We start from the raw sequence: 14089 nt of genomic DNA, 5'->3' as shown, positions 1-14089 counted from the left end.
ATCCTAACATGACGGAGCGGAGCAGCATCCTCACTACGGCTCCTGCCTCCTCCATGGTGGGCTCTGCTCCTATCCTGCATCCTAACATGATGGAGCGGAGCAGCATCCTCACTACGGCTCCTGCCTCCTCCATGGTGGGTTCTGCTCCTATCCTGCATCCTAACATGACGGAGCGGAGCAGCATCCTCACTACGGCTCCTGCCTCCTCCATGGTGGGCTCTGTTCCTATCCTGCATCCTAACATGATGGAGCGGAGCAGCCTCCTCACTACGGCTCCTGCCTCCTCCATGGTGGGCTCTGCTCCTATCCTGCATCCTAACATGACGGAGCGGAGCAGCATCCTCACTACGGCTCCTGCCTCCTCCATGGTGGGCTCTGCTCCTATCCTGCATCCTAACATGATGGAGCGGAGCAGCATCCTCACTACGGCTCCTACCTCCTCCATGGTGGGCTCTGCTCCTATCCTGCATCCTAACATGACGGAGCGGAGCAGCCTCCTCACTACGGCTCCTGCCTCCTCCATGGTTCTGCTCTGCTCCTATCCTGCATCCTAACATGATGGAGCGGAGCAGCATCCTCACTACGGCTCCTGCCTCCTCCATGGTGGGCTCTGCTCCTATCCTGCATCCTAACATGACGGAGCGGAGCAGCCTCCTCACTACGGCTCCTGCCTCCTCCATGGTGGGCTCTGCTCCTATCCTGCATCCTAACATGATGGAGCGGAGCAGCCTCCTCACTACGGCTCCTGCCTCCTCCATGGCTCTGCTCTGCTCCTATCCTGCATCCTAACATGATGGAGCGGAGCAGCCTCCTCACTACGTCTCCTGCCTCCTCCATGGTGGGCTCTGCTCCTATCCTGCATCCTAACATGACGGAGCGGAGCAGCCTCCTCACTACGTCTCCTGCCTCCTCCATGGTGGGCTCTGCTCCTATCCTGCATCCTAACATGACGGAGCGGAGCAGCCTCCTCACTACGGCTCCTGCCTCCTCCATGGTGGGCTCTGCTCCTATCCTGCATCCTAACATGACGGAGCGGAGCAGCCTCCTCACTACGGCTCCTGCCTCCTCCATGGTGGGCTCTGCTCCTATCCTGCATCCTAACATGATGGAGCGGAGCAGCCTCCTCACTACGTCTCCTGCCTCCTCCATGGTGGGCTCTGCTCCTATCCTGCATCCTAACATGATGGAGCGGAGCAGCCTCCTCACTACGGCTCCTGCCTCCTCCATGGCTCTGCTCTGCTCCTATCCTGCATCCTAACATGATGGAGCGGAGCAGCCTCCTCACTACGTCTCCTGCCTCCTCCATGGTGGGCTCTGCTCCTATCCTGCATCCTAACATGATGGAGCGGAGCAGCATCCTCACTATCGCCTCCCATCCTCCCTCCCTCCCTGATTCTCCTCCGCTCCTGAGAGTGTCCTCCGGGACCCCCGCTGCCAGCTAGAGAGGGAGCGAGTAGAAGAGAAAAGGATCACTGCTGATTTTCTGTAGTAGAAATTGAGCATGAAATTGCCGGTGTGCAGGCAGCAGACAGGACGCAGGAGGCTCGGAGCCCGGAGCTGCCGGCCATTTGTATGGAGGGGATAACGCAGCGGAAGATTCGTGACTTCCATATGGTCTCTGCTTTCTCCAATGTCTTCTGCAGCCGGGACTCGGACACCAGAGCGTAGACCCGGGCCCTGCACAAGGTGCCCCCATCTCTGTGCCGGAGGTGAGTGACATCCCTCGCAGCCTTTGTTTTTATCTGTAATGATCAGATGCTATACACCTCCTTCCAGCAGGATGCAGATCCCGGGAAACAAAGGATCCATCTCCAGGGCTCCGGCTCGGCACAATGCACCCAGCGGGCGCTCTGCCCTCTTAGGCGGTGTGTGTAGACCGTGCAGATCCCAGAAATCCTCTCGGGATCCGGGAGAGATCGCACATGTGTCTGATTATCTGTTACCCCGGAGACCTGTGTGGAATGTGAGGGAATGTGCTCATTTCTTTGCAGCCACAAAAGGGTTAAACAATTTAGTCATCATTTCCTGTGCTTCAGACTGGAAGTTTAGACCAAGTGCTGCCATATGGATCTCTGATCCTGTGCCATCTTACTCTCCCCACCCCGCACATTCTCCCGCTGCCGACTCTCGGAGGTGTCCTCTTATCCTTCTCGTACCCTTATTTATATTAGTCCTATAGGGATTCATGGATCCCGCATCTTGTGGATGATCTCCAGGCAGTCGCAGGCCTGATCTGACTTGTGTGGAGTGATGGATGCATTGTACATGATGTGCATGGCCGGGTTCATCAGGAATCTTGTGGGATCCATTGATTGCAGCCGCCGTCCGTCGGGGCTATTTATTCACCTAATACCACAGTAAGGAGGCAATATCTGGAGCAGTGAGCGCGGTCAGAGGACGGCTCCGAGGTTCAGCAGACCCGGTCGGCCGTTTTTTGCTGGTGCAGAGAAGTGATGCTTTGTGTCTGAGGCCGGTTATCACCGCTCTCCTTCTTACCGTCTGGTGTCGGTGATTGGTATTCGTCTTCTGGACGGCTCAGGTAAAGGTGGAAATCTGCCAGCTGCTTCTGCCATCAGAGGATTCAGGACATCACAGGTTAATTGTGTAACGCGGGGATTTCTAGAGGCAGCTCCTACCATTGAGGACAAACCTGATCTGCTTAATCCACTTACCCACCTGCCCGGTCACAGCGCCCTTCTTCATGGGCCAGAACGCCAGTGCTGTCAGGATCCTGATACACAATGGCGTCTGCACTTCATCCGCCATGAAAATGCCGGATTTCTTGGTCGGTGGCATAGAATAAAAGATTAAGTTGACCCTCTGCTGGTGTCATCAGTCTGAAATGGCTGGAAAAAGGCTGATGGACATGGATTGAAGGGCTAATAGATCGATACATGACCCCAAGCGGTTTCCATGTTTGCAGGTTTTGGGCTCCTGGTCCCCAGATGTTCAGGTTCTTGTTTGATGGTGGCTGTGGGTCCACTCCTGATTACCGGTGCCCATGTGAACATGTAATGTGCCCCGCTCCTGGCTGCCGCTTTCCAGGTGACTGGTGCAGTGACGTTAGTGACGAGAGGACCCCAGAGATGGCGATTACTCATCAAAGGTGTGAAGTGTGTGGAGCGGAGGTGGTGAGAACATCTGCGATTCATGTATCTCACCCGCCACCTGTAAAGATGGATCCCTGCCACTCGGTGCTGGAGTGTGGCACGGCCTGTTTCTTACAGACTAGGCTCCGATCTCTTGACATTACGGTGTATGTTCAGCGTGTGCGTCTACACGCCCATAGACTGGTGCAGGCCATTAGTGTTTGACGCCTCTGGCACACTGGCCTGCTTGTCGGCCATTGTTCTACTATGGGAGTGAATGGTCATTGTATGTATAGGTGTAGGGCGATATCATATATAAAATAACGGCTGTGGGTAGAAAGCTTCCTGCTTCTGTGACTGATGGCGCCATGTGCAGGAGATGCTGTACGTTGAGGTCACATATACAAGAAGCAGTGGGATTTCCTCCGTTCTGGCTCTCTCGCGCAGTCCACACCATTCACTGGCAGATGTTGCCCCCCATTGTCCCCACGTTCAGGCTTGTTCCCTTCTCCCTGATGCCTCCATAGTGGAAGTTTGTCGTGGGCTCAGAGCTTTGTGTTGATTTTTCGCCTGTTTGTCCGGCTCACGGCTCATACTTCTTGGCTCCTTACTTCATTAGTCTCCGCAGCTCTGTGAACACATTTGTATGGAGATTTGGTAATTTAATATTAAACATTCGTTGGCCGTTCCCTATGCGAGGTCTCAAGTTGGGGAAGTTCTCAGATCAACATCGGTCACGTCCCTGCAGACGGCATTACCAGTGGTAACATTATTAGGGAGTCATGTACACCAGTATGTGCCGAGGACAGACCTGCCCCTGTCACACATCAGCCGGATTATCAGAGATGGCCGATGACTGTAACATCGCTCGATATATAGAAAGAACATTGAGCGTTCACGTGGGGGCTTCCAGTCATCGGAGCCCTGAGCAGTGTTTGATATGAGCCTGGTCGCCCTCCGCAGATGAAGGCTCCATCAGGGACTGTCAGCATCTGGTCAGCAGCTGCATCCAAACAATTGTAACAGTCAGATCGGTACGTTTGTATCAAGGCCGGAAATTAGCTCCTCGTCATCCTCGGTGCGGCCTCTGATGTCCTGACACTAATGGACGATGTGTACGAGCTCCTCTGTGCGGCCTCCGATGTCCTGACACTAATGGACGATGTGTACGAGCTCTTCGGTGCGGCCTCCGATGTCCTGACACTAATGGACGATGTGTACGAGCTCCTCTGTGCGGCCTCTGATGTCCTGACACTAATGGACGATGTGTACGAGCTCTTCGGTGCGGCCTCCGATGTCCTGACACTAATGGACGATGTGTACGAGCTCCTCGTCATCCTCGGTGCGGCCTCTGATGTCCTGACACTAATGGACGATGTGTACGAGCTCCTCGGTGCGGCCTCCGATGTCCTGACACTAATGGACGATGTGTACGAGCTCCTCGGTGTGGCCTCCGATGTCCTGACACTAGTGGACGATGTGTACAAGCTCCTCGGTGCGGCCTCCGATGTCCTGACACTAATGGACGATGTGTACGAGCTCCTGGTCCTTCTCGGTGTGGCCTCCGATATCCTTACACTAATGGACGATGTGTACGAGCTCCTGGTCCTCCTCGGTGTGGCCTCCGATGTCCTTACACTAATGGACGATGTGTTTGAGCTCCTGGTCCTCCTCGGTGTGGCCTCCAATGTCCTGACACTAATGGACGATGTGTACGAGCTCCTCGGTGCGGCCTCCGATGTCCTGACACAAATGGACGATGTGTACGAGCTCCTCGTCATCCTCGGCCTCCAATGTCCTGACACTAATGGACGATGTGTACGAGCTCCTCGTCATCCTCGGTGCTGCCTCCGATGTCCTGACACTAATGGACGATGTGTACGAGCTCCTCGGTGTGGCCTCCGATGTCCTGACACTAATGGACGATGTGTGCGAGCTCCTCGGTGCGGCCTCCAATGTCCTGACACTAATGGACGATGTGTACGAGCTCCTTGGTGCGGCCTCCAATGTCCTGACACTAATGGACGATGTGTGCGAGCTCCTCGGTGCGGCCTCCGATGTCCTAATACTAATGGACGATGTGTACGAGGTCCTCGGTGCGGCCTCCGATGTCCTGACACTAATGGATGATGTGTACGAGCTCATTGGTGCGGCCTCCGATGTCCTAACTCTAATGGACGATGTGAGCTCCTCGTCATCCTCGGCCTCCAATGTCCTGACACTAATGGACGATGTGTACGAGCTCCTCGATGTGGCCTCCGATGTCCTCACACTAATGGACGATGTGTACGAGTTCCTGGTCCTCCTCGGTGTGGCCTCCGATGTCCTGACACTAATGGACGATGTGTACGAGCTCCTCGTCATCCTCGGCCTCAAATGTCCTGACACTAATGGACGATGTGTACGAGCTCCTCGTCATCCTCGGCCTTCAATGTCCTGACACTAATGGACGATGTGTACGAGCTCCTCGATGTGGCCTCCGATGTCCTTACACTAATGGACGATGTGTACGAGTTCCTGGTCCTCCTCGGTGTGGCCTCCGATGTCCTGATACTAATGGACGATGTGTACGAGCTCCTGGTTCTCCTCGGTGCGGCCTCCGATGTCCTGACACTAATGGACGATGTGTACTAGTTCCTCGGTGCGGCCTCCGATGTCCTGACACTAATGGACGATGTGTACGAGCTCCTCGGTGTGGCCTCCGATGTCCTGACACTGATGGACGATGTGTACGAGCTCCTGGTTCTCCTCGGTGCGGCCTCCGATGTCCTGACACTAATGGACGATGTGTACTAGTTCCTCGGTGCAGCCTCCGATGTCCTGACACTAATGGACAATGTGTACGAGCTCCTGGTTCTCCTCGGTGTGGCCTCCGATGTCCTGACACTAATGGACGATGTGTACTAGTTCCTCGGTGCAGCCTCCGATGTCCTGACACTAATGGACGATGTGTATGAGCTCCTCGTCATCCTTGGCCTCCAATGTCCTAACACGAATGGACGATGTGTACGAGCTCCTCGGTGCGGCCTCCAATGTCCTAACACTAATGAACGATGTGTACTAGTTCCTCGGTGCGGCCTCCGATGTCCTGACACTAATGGACGATGTGTACGAGCTCCTCGGTGTGGCCTCCGATGTCCTGACACTAATGGACAATGTGTACGAGCTCCTGGTTCTCCTCAGTGCAGCCTCCGATGTCCTGACACTAATGGACGATGTGTACGAGCTCCTGGTTCTCCTCGGTGCAGCCTCCGATGTCCTGACACTAATGGACAATGTGTACGAGCTCCTGGTTCTCCTCGGTGCGGCCTCCGATGTCCTGACACTAATGGACGATGTGTATGAGCTCCTGGTTCTCCTCGGTGCAGCCTCCGATGTCCTGACACTAATGGACAATGTGTACGAGCTCCTGGTTCTCCTCGGTGCGGCCTCCGATGTCCTGACACTAATGGACGATGTGTACTAGTTCCTCGGTGCAGCCTCCGATGTCCTGACACTAATGGACGATGTGTACGAGCTCCTGGTTCTCCTCGGTGCGGCCTCCGATGTCCTGACACTAATGGACGATGTGTACTAGTTCCTCGGTGCAGCCTCCGATGTCCTGACACTAATGGACGATGTGTACGAGCTCCTCGTCATCCTTGGCCTCCAATGTCCTAACACGAATGGACGATGTGTACGAGCTCCTCGGTGCGGCCTCCAATGTCCTAACACTAATGGACGATGTGTACTAGTTCCTCGGTGCGGCCTCCGATGTCCTGACACTAATGGACGATGTGTACGAGCTCCTCGGTGTGGCCTCCGATGTCCTGACACTAATGGACGATGTGTACGAGCTCCTGGTTCTCCTCGGTGCAGCCTCCGATGTCCTGACACTAATGGACGATGTGTACGAGCTCCTGGTTCTCCTCGGTGCAGCCTCCGATGTCCTGACACTAATGGACAATGTGTACGAGCTCCTGGTTCTCCTCGGTGCGGCCTCCGATGTCCTGACACTAATGGACGATGTGTACGAGCTGCTGGTTCTCCTCGGTGCAGCCTCCGATGTCCTGACACTAATGGACAATGTGTACGAGCTCCTGGTTCTCCTCGGTGCGGCCTCCGATGTCCTGACACTAATGGACGATGTGTACTAGTTCCTCGGTGCAGCCTCCGATGTCCTGACACTAATGGACGATGTGTACGAGCTCCTGGTTCTCCTCGGTGCGGCCTCCGATGTCCTGACACTAATGGACGATGTGTACGAGCTCCTCGTCATCCTTGGCCTCCAATGTCCTAACACTAATGGACGATGTGTACTAGTTCCTCGGTGCAGCCTCCGATGTCCTGACACTAATGGATGATGTGTACGAGCTCCTCGTCATCCTTGGCCTCCAATGTCCTAACACTAATGGACGATGTGTACGAGCTCCTCGGTGCGGCCTCCAATGTCCTGACACTAATGGACGATGTGTACGAGCTCCTCGTCATCCTTGGCCTCCAATGTCCTAACACTAATGGACGATGTGTACTAGTTCCTCGGTGCAGCCTCCGATGTCCTGACACTAATGGACGATGTGTACGAGCTCCTCGTCATCCTTGGCCTCCAATGTCCTAACACTAATGGACGATGTGTACGAGCTCCTCGGTGCGGCCTCCAATGTCCTGACACTAATGGACGATGTGTACGAGCTCCTGGTTCTCCTCGGTGCAGCCTCCGATGTCCTGACACTAATGGACGATGTGTACTAGTTCCTCGGTGCAGCCTCCGATGTCCTGACACTAATGGACGATGTGTACGAGCTCCTGGTTCTCCTCGGTGCGGCCTCCGATGTCCTGACACTAATGGACGATGTGTACTAGTTCCTCGGTGCAGCCTCCGATGTCCTGACACTAATGGACGATGTGTACGAGCTCCTCGTCATCCTTGGCCTCCAATGTCCTAACACTAATGGACGATGTGTACGAGCTCCTCGGTGCGGCCTCCAATGTCCTGACACTAATGGACGATGTGTACGAGCTCCTGGTTCTCCTCGGTGCGGCCTCCGATGTCCTGACACTAATGGACGATGTGTACTAGTTCCTCGGTGCAGCCTCCGATGTCCTGACACTAATGGACGATGTGTACGAGCTCCTGGTTCTCCTCGGTGCGGCCTCCGATGTCCTGACACTAATGGACGATGTGTACTAGTTCCTCGGTGCAGCCTCCGATGTCCTGACACTAATGGACGATGTGTACGAGCTCCTCGTCATCCTTGGCCTCCAATGTCCTAACACTAATGGACGATGTGTACTAGTTCCTCGGTGCAGCCTCCAATGTCCTGACACTAATGGACAGTGTACGAGCTCCTCGTCATCCTTGGCCTCCAATGTCCTAACACTAATGGACGATGTTTACGAGCTCCTCGGTGCGGCCTCCAATGTCCTGACACTAATGGACGATGTGTACGAGCTCCTCCGGGAGTCGTGTAGTGGGGTCTCATGTATGATCAGTGGTCTGTGCACGTCCTCTGGATTCTGCAGTGACTCAGCTTCTCATATTTATTCATCATACATCTGTAATCCACTCTGTGGTCTGTGTTTTTAATATTCACGGTCATATTTCGGTAATATTTGTTCGTTGTTTGAGCTCAGTCAGCTGAGACGTTACATAAGATGTGTCTTCCTCACTAGGATCAAGGCTGCCCTTCAAGACTCCTTGCACCTCCAGTAATTGATGGCTGGAGGCTCGTCCTTGCTCCTTCGCTGCTCAGCATTAATGTCCCTGTGCCTGAGCTGCTGCATGTCGTCCCTGATTCACCCAATGTATAATCAGAATCCACCGGGCATTGGTGGCTTATTGTACGGGCTGTGGGCCACACCGGGTGACTTGTAGAAGTCACTCCAGTCATTAACTAAAAGAGGGGCCCAAACACGATGGACTAAAGCCATGGAAGAAAGTCACGTGTGCAGACCTTTACCATCAGATGGAGGGTGTGACGAACAACGTCCACTCGCTGCACACGTGGCTCGACTGCAGGGCCGGACTGCGACAAACATCAGCCGTGGCACACAAACCCCACCAGCCCACGTTCTGTAACAACCACCCCCGCCATCAAGTTGCTTTTCAGGGTTACATGGTCGTACCCCTCACCACTCTCATATTTAAGAAATCACGTGTGAATGGAGCAGCCGTTCACAAGATCGACCACCGCTCCATTCACAGGCATCAGAACCCTGGTTCTCGATCGGTGGGCTTCCCAGGAGTCGGACCCCGGCAATTGGAAAGTGATCCCCTAATCCAACCACTTAAAAAATTGGAATTGGCTCATGGGATCGCGGTCAGATGGGCGCTTAAGGCACAGTCCGGTTTGGTATAACTGGTTGTAACTGGTTTTATTGGTTCTGTACAACAACAAAAATACAAAGTGCCCAATTCATCTAGACTGGTGACTTTTCATGAACCGGGAGCAGTGTGCACCTCTGGGTGCAGTCCCTGCTGGAGTACGATTTGTTGTAGTGAACGCTGCCACCCATCAGGAACCTGACGAGTGGCGGTTGTGACACCTCCGTCTCACTATGTCGGAGCTAAGTAAGAAATGCGTGAAAACATCAAGTGTAGGACCCCTCTGACGAAGAACAGGTTCTGAAATGCACGTCGGGGTGTGCTCCGCACAGTGATCACTACACCCAGATAGCACATTGCTCCTTCACTGGTTGAGTTAACATATTTTATTTACTGGCGGCTAATATTGGCTATACTTCTGCAATATAATCATTGATTTGTTCCCCCATTCACTATACTGCATGTGCGGGATCTATAGGACCCTGGTCCAGCCAGTTGAGTACATATTGTAAACAGTCATTTATTTTACGCCCCTCCCTTTTTTTGCACTCACACTTTATTTTTGAGACGCTAATCGTGTAATATTTATTATCAGCATTATTTTCTGTAATACATACCGTATATTTTTTTTAATGCAAGTTTCTTTAAAACCGTCCTGCTATTGTTCTCTATTTTCACTTTTTGCACTTGCACCTTATTGCGTGACACAGTTTTGGTTATTCTTGATTATTTTATCAAATTTTGCTATTTTTGCACACTTTTTTATACTATATTAGTGTCTCTTACATTGTTTGCACATATATTTTTTGTCTGCGCGTATACGATATAGGTTTTTTCAGCGCTTCTTGCCTGTCTACGCTGAGTTCAGTGACATCACCTTCTCGTGGCTTCAGCATATACAGTCATTGGTGCTGGACCTCATCTGAACATACACTTCACCCATTTATTAAAAAAAGACATGTTTAATGATGGGTTTAGTGACTTTTGCACAGCACTCATTTTGTGCTGTACAGGCCATGTTCATAGGTGCCATCAAAGATTTTTTTTTTTGGAAACGTGGGCATGTCTGTGCCTTCCGACCAGTCCATGAAGTAATATATTTACTGATGATCGTCACCGGACTTTCTGAGTCTTCAGTACGTTTTGCTTTGGGCTTTGGTCGTCCGTTCACTTTGTGTCAGGTTGTTTGACCTACTTGATGGGATGGGGTTTAATGAGGCGCGCGGGATGCGATCAGGCCATTGCTGCACGGTGGAGATGTCAAGTCTACTTCACTGTGATGTCCTTACTGAGAGGTAAATGGAGTATAAAGCGTTGCTAGAAATGACACGTTCTCCGAGCGCTTAACAGGGAACATTCCACGATTTTCTCATGTCATCTGAGTAGCACTCGAGTCCGGCAGGTGTAGATGTCCGTGCCGCATACATATTGTATATTATAGGTAGTGGTCCAACCCGGGGGACGCCATGTTGTGACATACCAGCTTGTAACAGCAGGTTTATACTGTCTAACCTGACATCGGTCAACTTTCATTAAACTCTCCATCCCTGCTGCTTCCTCCAACACCGCGGCCGGGGAGCCTTCATGTTCTGGTTGCGTCATCCATTATTATGTGGTGTTCTTCCTGCCTCTTATAGTAGTCTCTTATTGTCTTTTTTTGTTGCCTCTTATCATTTTCTCTTCTTGTCGCCCCCTCTCTTTGTTGCATCTTATTGTCGCCTATTCTTGTCGCCCCGCTCTTCTTATTGCCCCCTCTTTTTGTTGCATCCTCTTGTTGCCCCCCTCTTGTTGTCGCCCCCCTCTTGTTGTCGCCCCCCTCTTCTTGTCGCTCCCCTCTTCTTGTCGCCCCCTCTTATTTCCCCCTCATTTGTTGCATCTTGTCGCCGCCTCTTCTGGTCACCGCCCCTTCATGTCGCCGCCCCTTCTTGTCGCCGCGTCGTCTTGTCGCCGCGTCTTCTTGTCACCGCCTCCTCTTTTTGTTGCATCTTGTCGTCCCCCTCTTGTCGCCCCCTCTTCTTGTTGTCCCCTCTTCTTGTCGCCCCTCTTTTTGTTGCATCTTCTTGTCGCCCCTCTTTTTGTTGCCTCTTCTTGTCACCGCTTCCTCTTATCACCCCCTCTTTTTGTTGCCTCTTATTGTCGCCCCCTCTTCTTATCGCCCCCTCTTTTTGTTGCATCTTCTTGTCGCCCCCTCTTCTTGTCGCCCCCTCTTTTTGTTGCATCTTCTTGTCGCCCCCTCTTCTTGTCGCCCCCCCTTCTTGTCGCCTCCTCTTGTCACCTCCTCTTCTTGTCACCTCCCCCTCTTCTTGTCACCGCCTCCTATCACCCCCTCTTTTTGTTTCATCTTCTTGTCGCCCCCTCTTCTTGTCGCCCCGCTCTTCTTATTGCCCCCTCTTTTTTTGCATCTTGTCTCCGCCTCTTCTTGTCACCGCCTCTTATTGCCCCCTTTTTTTGTTGCATCTTCTTGTCGCCCCCCCTCTTCTTGTTGCCGCCTCTTCTTGACACCTCCCCCTCTTGTCATCGCCTCTTATTGCCCCCTCTTTGTGTTGCATCTTCTTCTCGCCGCCTCTTCTTGTCGCCCCCTCTTCTTGTCACCTCCCCCTTTTGTCACCACCTCTTATTGCCCCCTCTTTGTGTTGCATCTTCTTGTCGCCCCCTCTTATTGTCGCCGCCTCTTATTGTAGCCCCCTCTTCTTGTCGCCTCTTTTTGTTGCATCTTCTTGTCGCTGCCTCTTCTTGTCGCCGCCTCTTCTTGTCACCTCCCCCTCTTCTTGTCACCCCCTCCTCTTATCACCCCCTCTTTTTGTTGCTTCTTCTTGTCGCCGCCTCTTCTTGTCACCGCCTCTTCTTGTCACTTCCCCCTCCTCTTATCACCCCCTCCTCTTATCACCCCCTCTTTTTGTTGCATCTTCTTGTCGCCGCCTCTTCTTGTCACCTCCCCCTCTTCTTGTCACCCCCTCCTCTTATCACCCCCTCTTTTTGTTGCTTCTTGTCGCCGCCTTTTCTTGTCACCGCCTCCTGTTCTTATCACCCCCTCTTTTTGTTGCATCTTCTTGTCGCCCCCTCTTATTGTCGTCGCCTCTTATTGTAGCCCCCTCTTCTTGTCGCTTCTTTTTGTTGCATCTTCTTGTTGCCGCCTCTTATTGTCGCCTTTCATGTTTTTCAGCTCACACTGACCGAGGAGCAGAGTGAACAAAGCAGAAACGGCTGTGAATCTAAGGAGCTGGTCTTCCTGGTACAAGTGGCATGTCAGGTAAGGGTGGACGTGCTGCAGAGAGCGCCCCAATCTGGTCTGTATCCTCATTTAGCTTAGTTGTTCCACTAAAAAAAGCAGCGTATGCCACTTCACAGAAAAGGACATCCAATCCAAAACATTACAGGAAAAATGTGGCCAGACTTGACAAAACTTGGAAACAACGCCGGTGTCCGCAGGATGCGTCAAACCCCAAAGTACATGTGATGATGGCCACCACATCTACCATCCATGAGGAGGGTGGGTGCCCAATGCACACAGATAAGGCTCGTATTGGGTGCCAGTCACACAGACGTGTAGTGCACCGCGCCGGCTAACAGCCTATAGGCCATACGGTTATATCAGGAGGGCTGCCAGCTATGTACAAGTGCACCCCTCAAGGCCAGACACCCCTATCCCCCCAACCCAGCAGAGCCTGTCTACGTCCTGCCAACATGAAGACTGGTGTTGGTGACTGCGGCCTCCTCTATTTTTTTGTGATGTTTAGTTGAACATATTTGGTCTCTGCTCATTTATTGGAAACAGCAGAGGAGATGCAAAGGAAATACGTCACCACATTGCCCTGAGTATTCAGAAAGTCACCAGTAATCCCCAAGATGGCGGGTCACAGTGACTTCATGAAAGACCAGATCAATACGTCTCCGGTAACGCGGGAGCACGACATGAGGCGACCCAGCTTCAATTTACTGAAGAGGACTTCTCCAATCTCCTAATTTCTTATTTGACTTCTATTCAACATTCAGGTGTCTGGAAAACCGCAGCGCCCCTCGCGCTGCACAGGCCAGCCCCTCTCGCTGCACAGGCCGACCCCTCTCGCTGCACAGGCCGGCCCCTCTCGCCTCACAGGCCGGCCCCTCTCGCTGCACAGGCCGGCCCCTCTCTCTGCCAGGCCAGCCCCTCTCGCTGCACAGGCCTTCCCCTCTGGCTGCACAGGCCTTCCCCTCTGGCTGCACAGGCCTTCCCCTCTGGCTGCACAGGCCGGCCCCTCTGGCTGCACAGGCCTTCCCCTCTGGCTGCACAGGCCTTCCCCTCTGGCTGCACAGGCCTTCCCCTCTGGCTGCACAGGCCTTCCCCTCTGGCTGCACAGGCCTTCCCCTCTGGCTGCACAGGCCGGCCCCTCTCGCCTCACAGGCCGGCCCCTCTCGCTGCACAGGCCGGCCCCTCTCGCTGCACAGGCCGGCCCCTCTCTCTGCCAGGCCGGCCCCTCTCGCTGCACAGGCCTTCCCCTCTCGCTGCACAGGCCGGCCCCTCTCTCTGCCAGGCCGGCCCCTCTCGCTGCACAGGCCTTCCCCTCTGGCTGCACAGGCCTTCCCCTCTGGCTGCACAGGCCTTCCCCTCTGGCTGCACAGGCCGGCCCCTCTGGCTGCACAGGCCGGCCCCTCTGGCTGCACAGGCCGGCCCCTCTGGCTGCACAGGCCGGCCCCTCTGGCTGCACAGGCCGGCCCC

The 14089-nt window shown here is 53.6% G+C and overlaps 1 protein-coding gene across 24 annotated transcripts in view; it reads left to right on the top strand.

Annotated features, from left to right (window-relative positions):
• ARHGAP32 (Rho GTPase activating protein 32) overlaps nucleotides 1-14089 on the top strand; it is a 217217-nt gene that overhangs the window by 142152 nt on the left and 60976 nt on the right. For 18 of the 24 annotated variants that reach the window (XM_069742881.1, XM_069742875.1, XM_069742883.1 and 15 more), the window contains one exon: nucleotides 12557-12643. In XM_069742881.1, coding sequence (XP_069598982.1) covers nucleotides 12557-12643 — 87 coding nt within the window. Of the gene's footprint in view, nucleotides 1-1433; nucleotides 1710-12556; nucleotides 12644-14089 lie in introns of those variants that run through there. The other 6 variants (XM_069742889.1, XM_069742888.1, XM_069742891.1 and 3 more) reach the window with 5 other exon arrangements.

This window comes from Ranitomeya imitator, chromosome 10, assembly GCF_032444005.1.
Source record: "Ranitomeya imitator isolate aRanImi1 chromosome 10, aRanImi1.pri, whole genome shotgun sequence".
NCBI lineage: Eukaryota > Metazoa > Chordata > Amphibia > Anura > Dendrobatidae > Ranitomeya > Ranitomeya imitator.
This window is presented reverse-complemented; position numbering and strand designations above follow the sequence as displayed.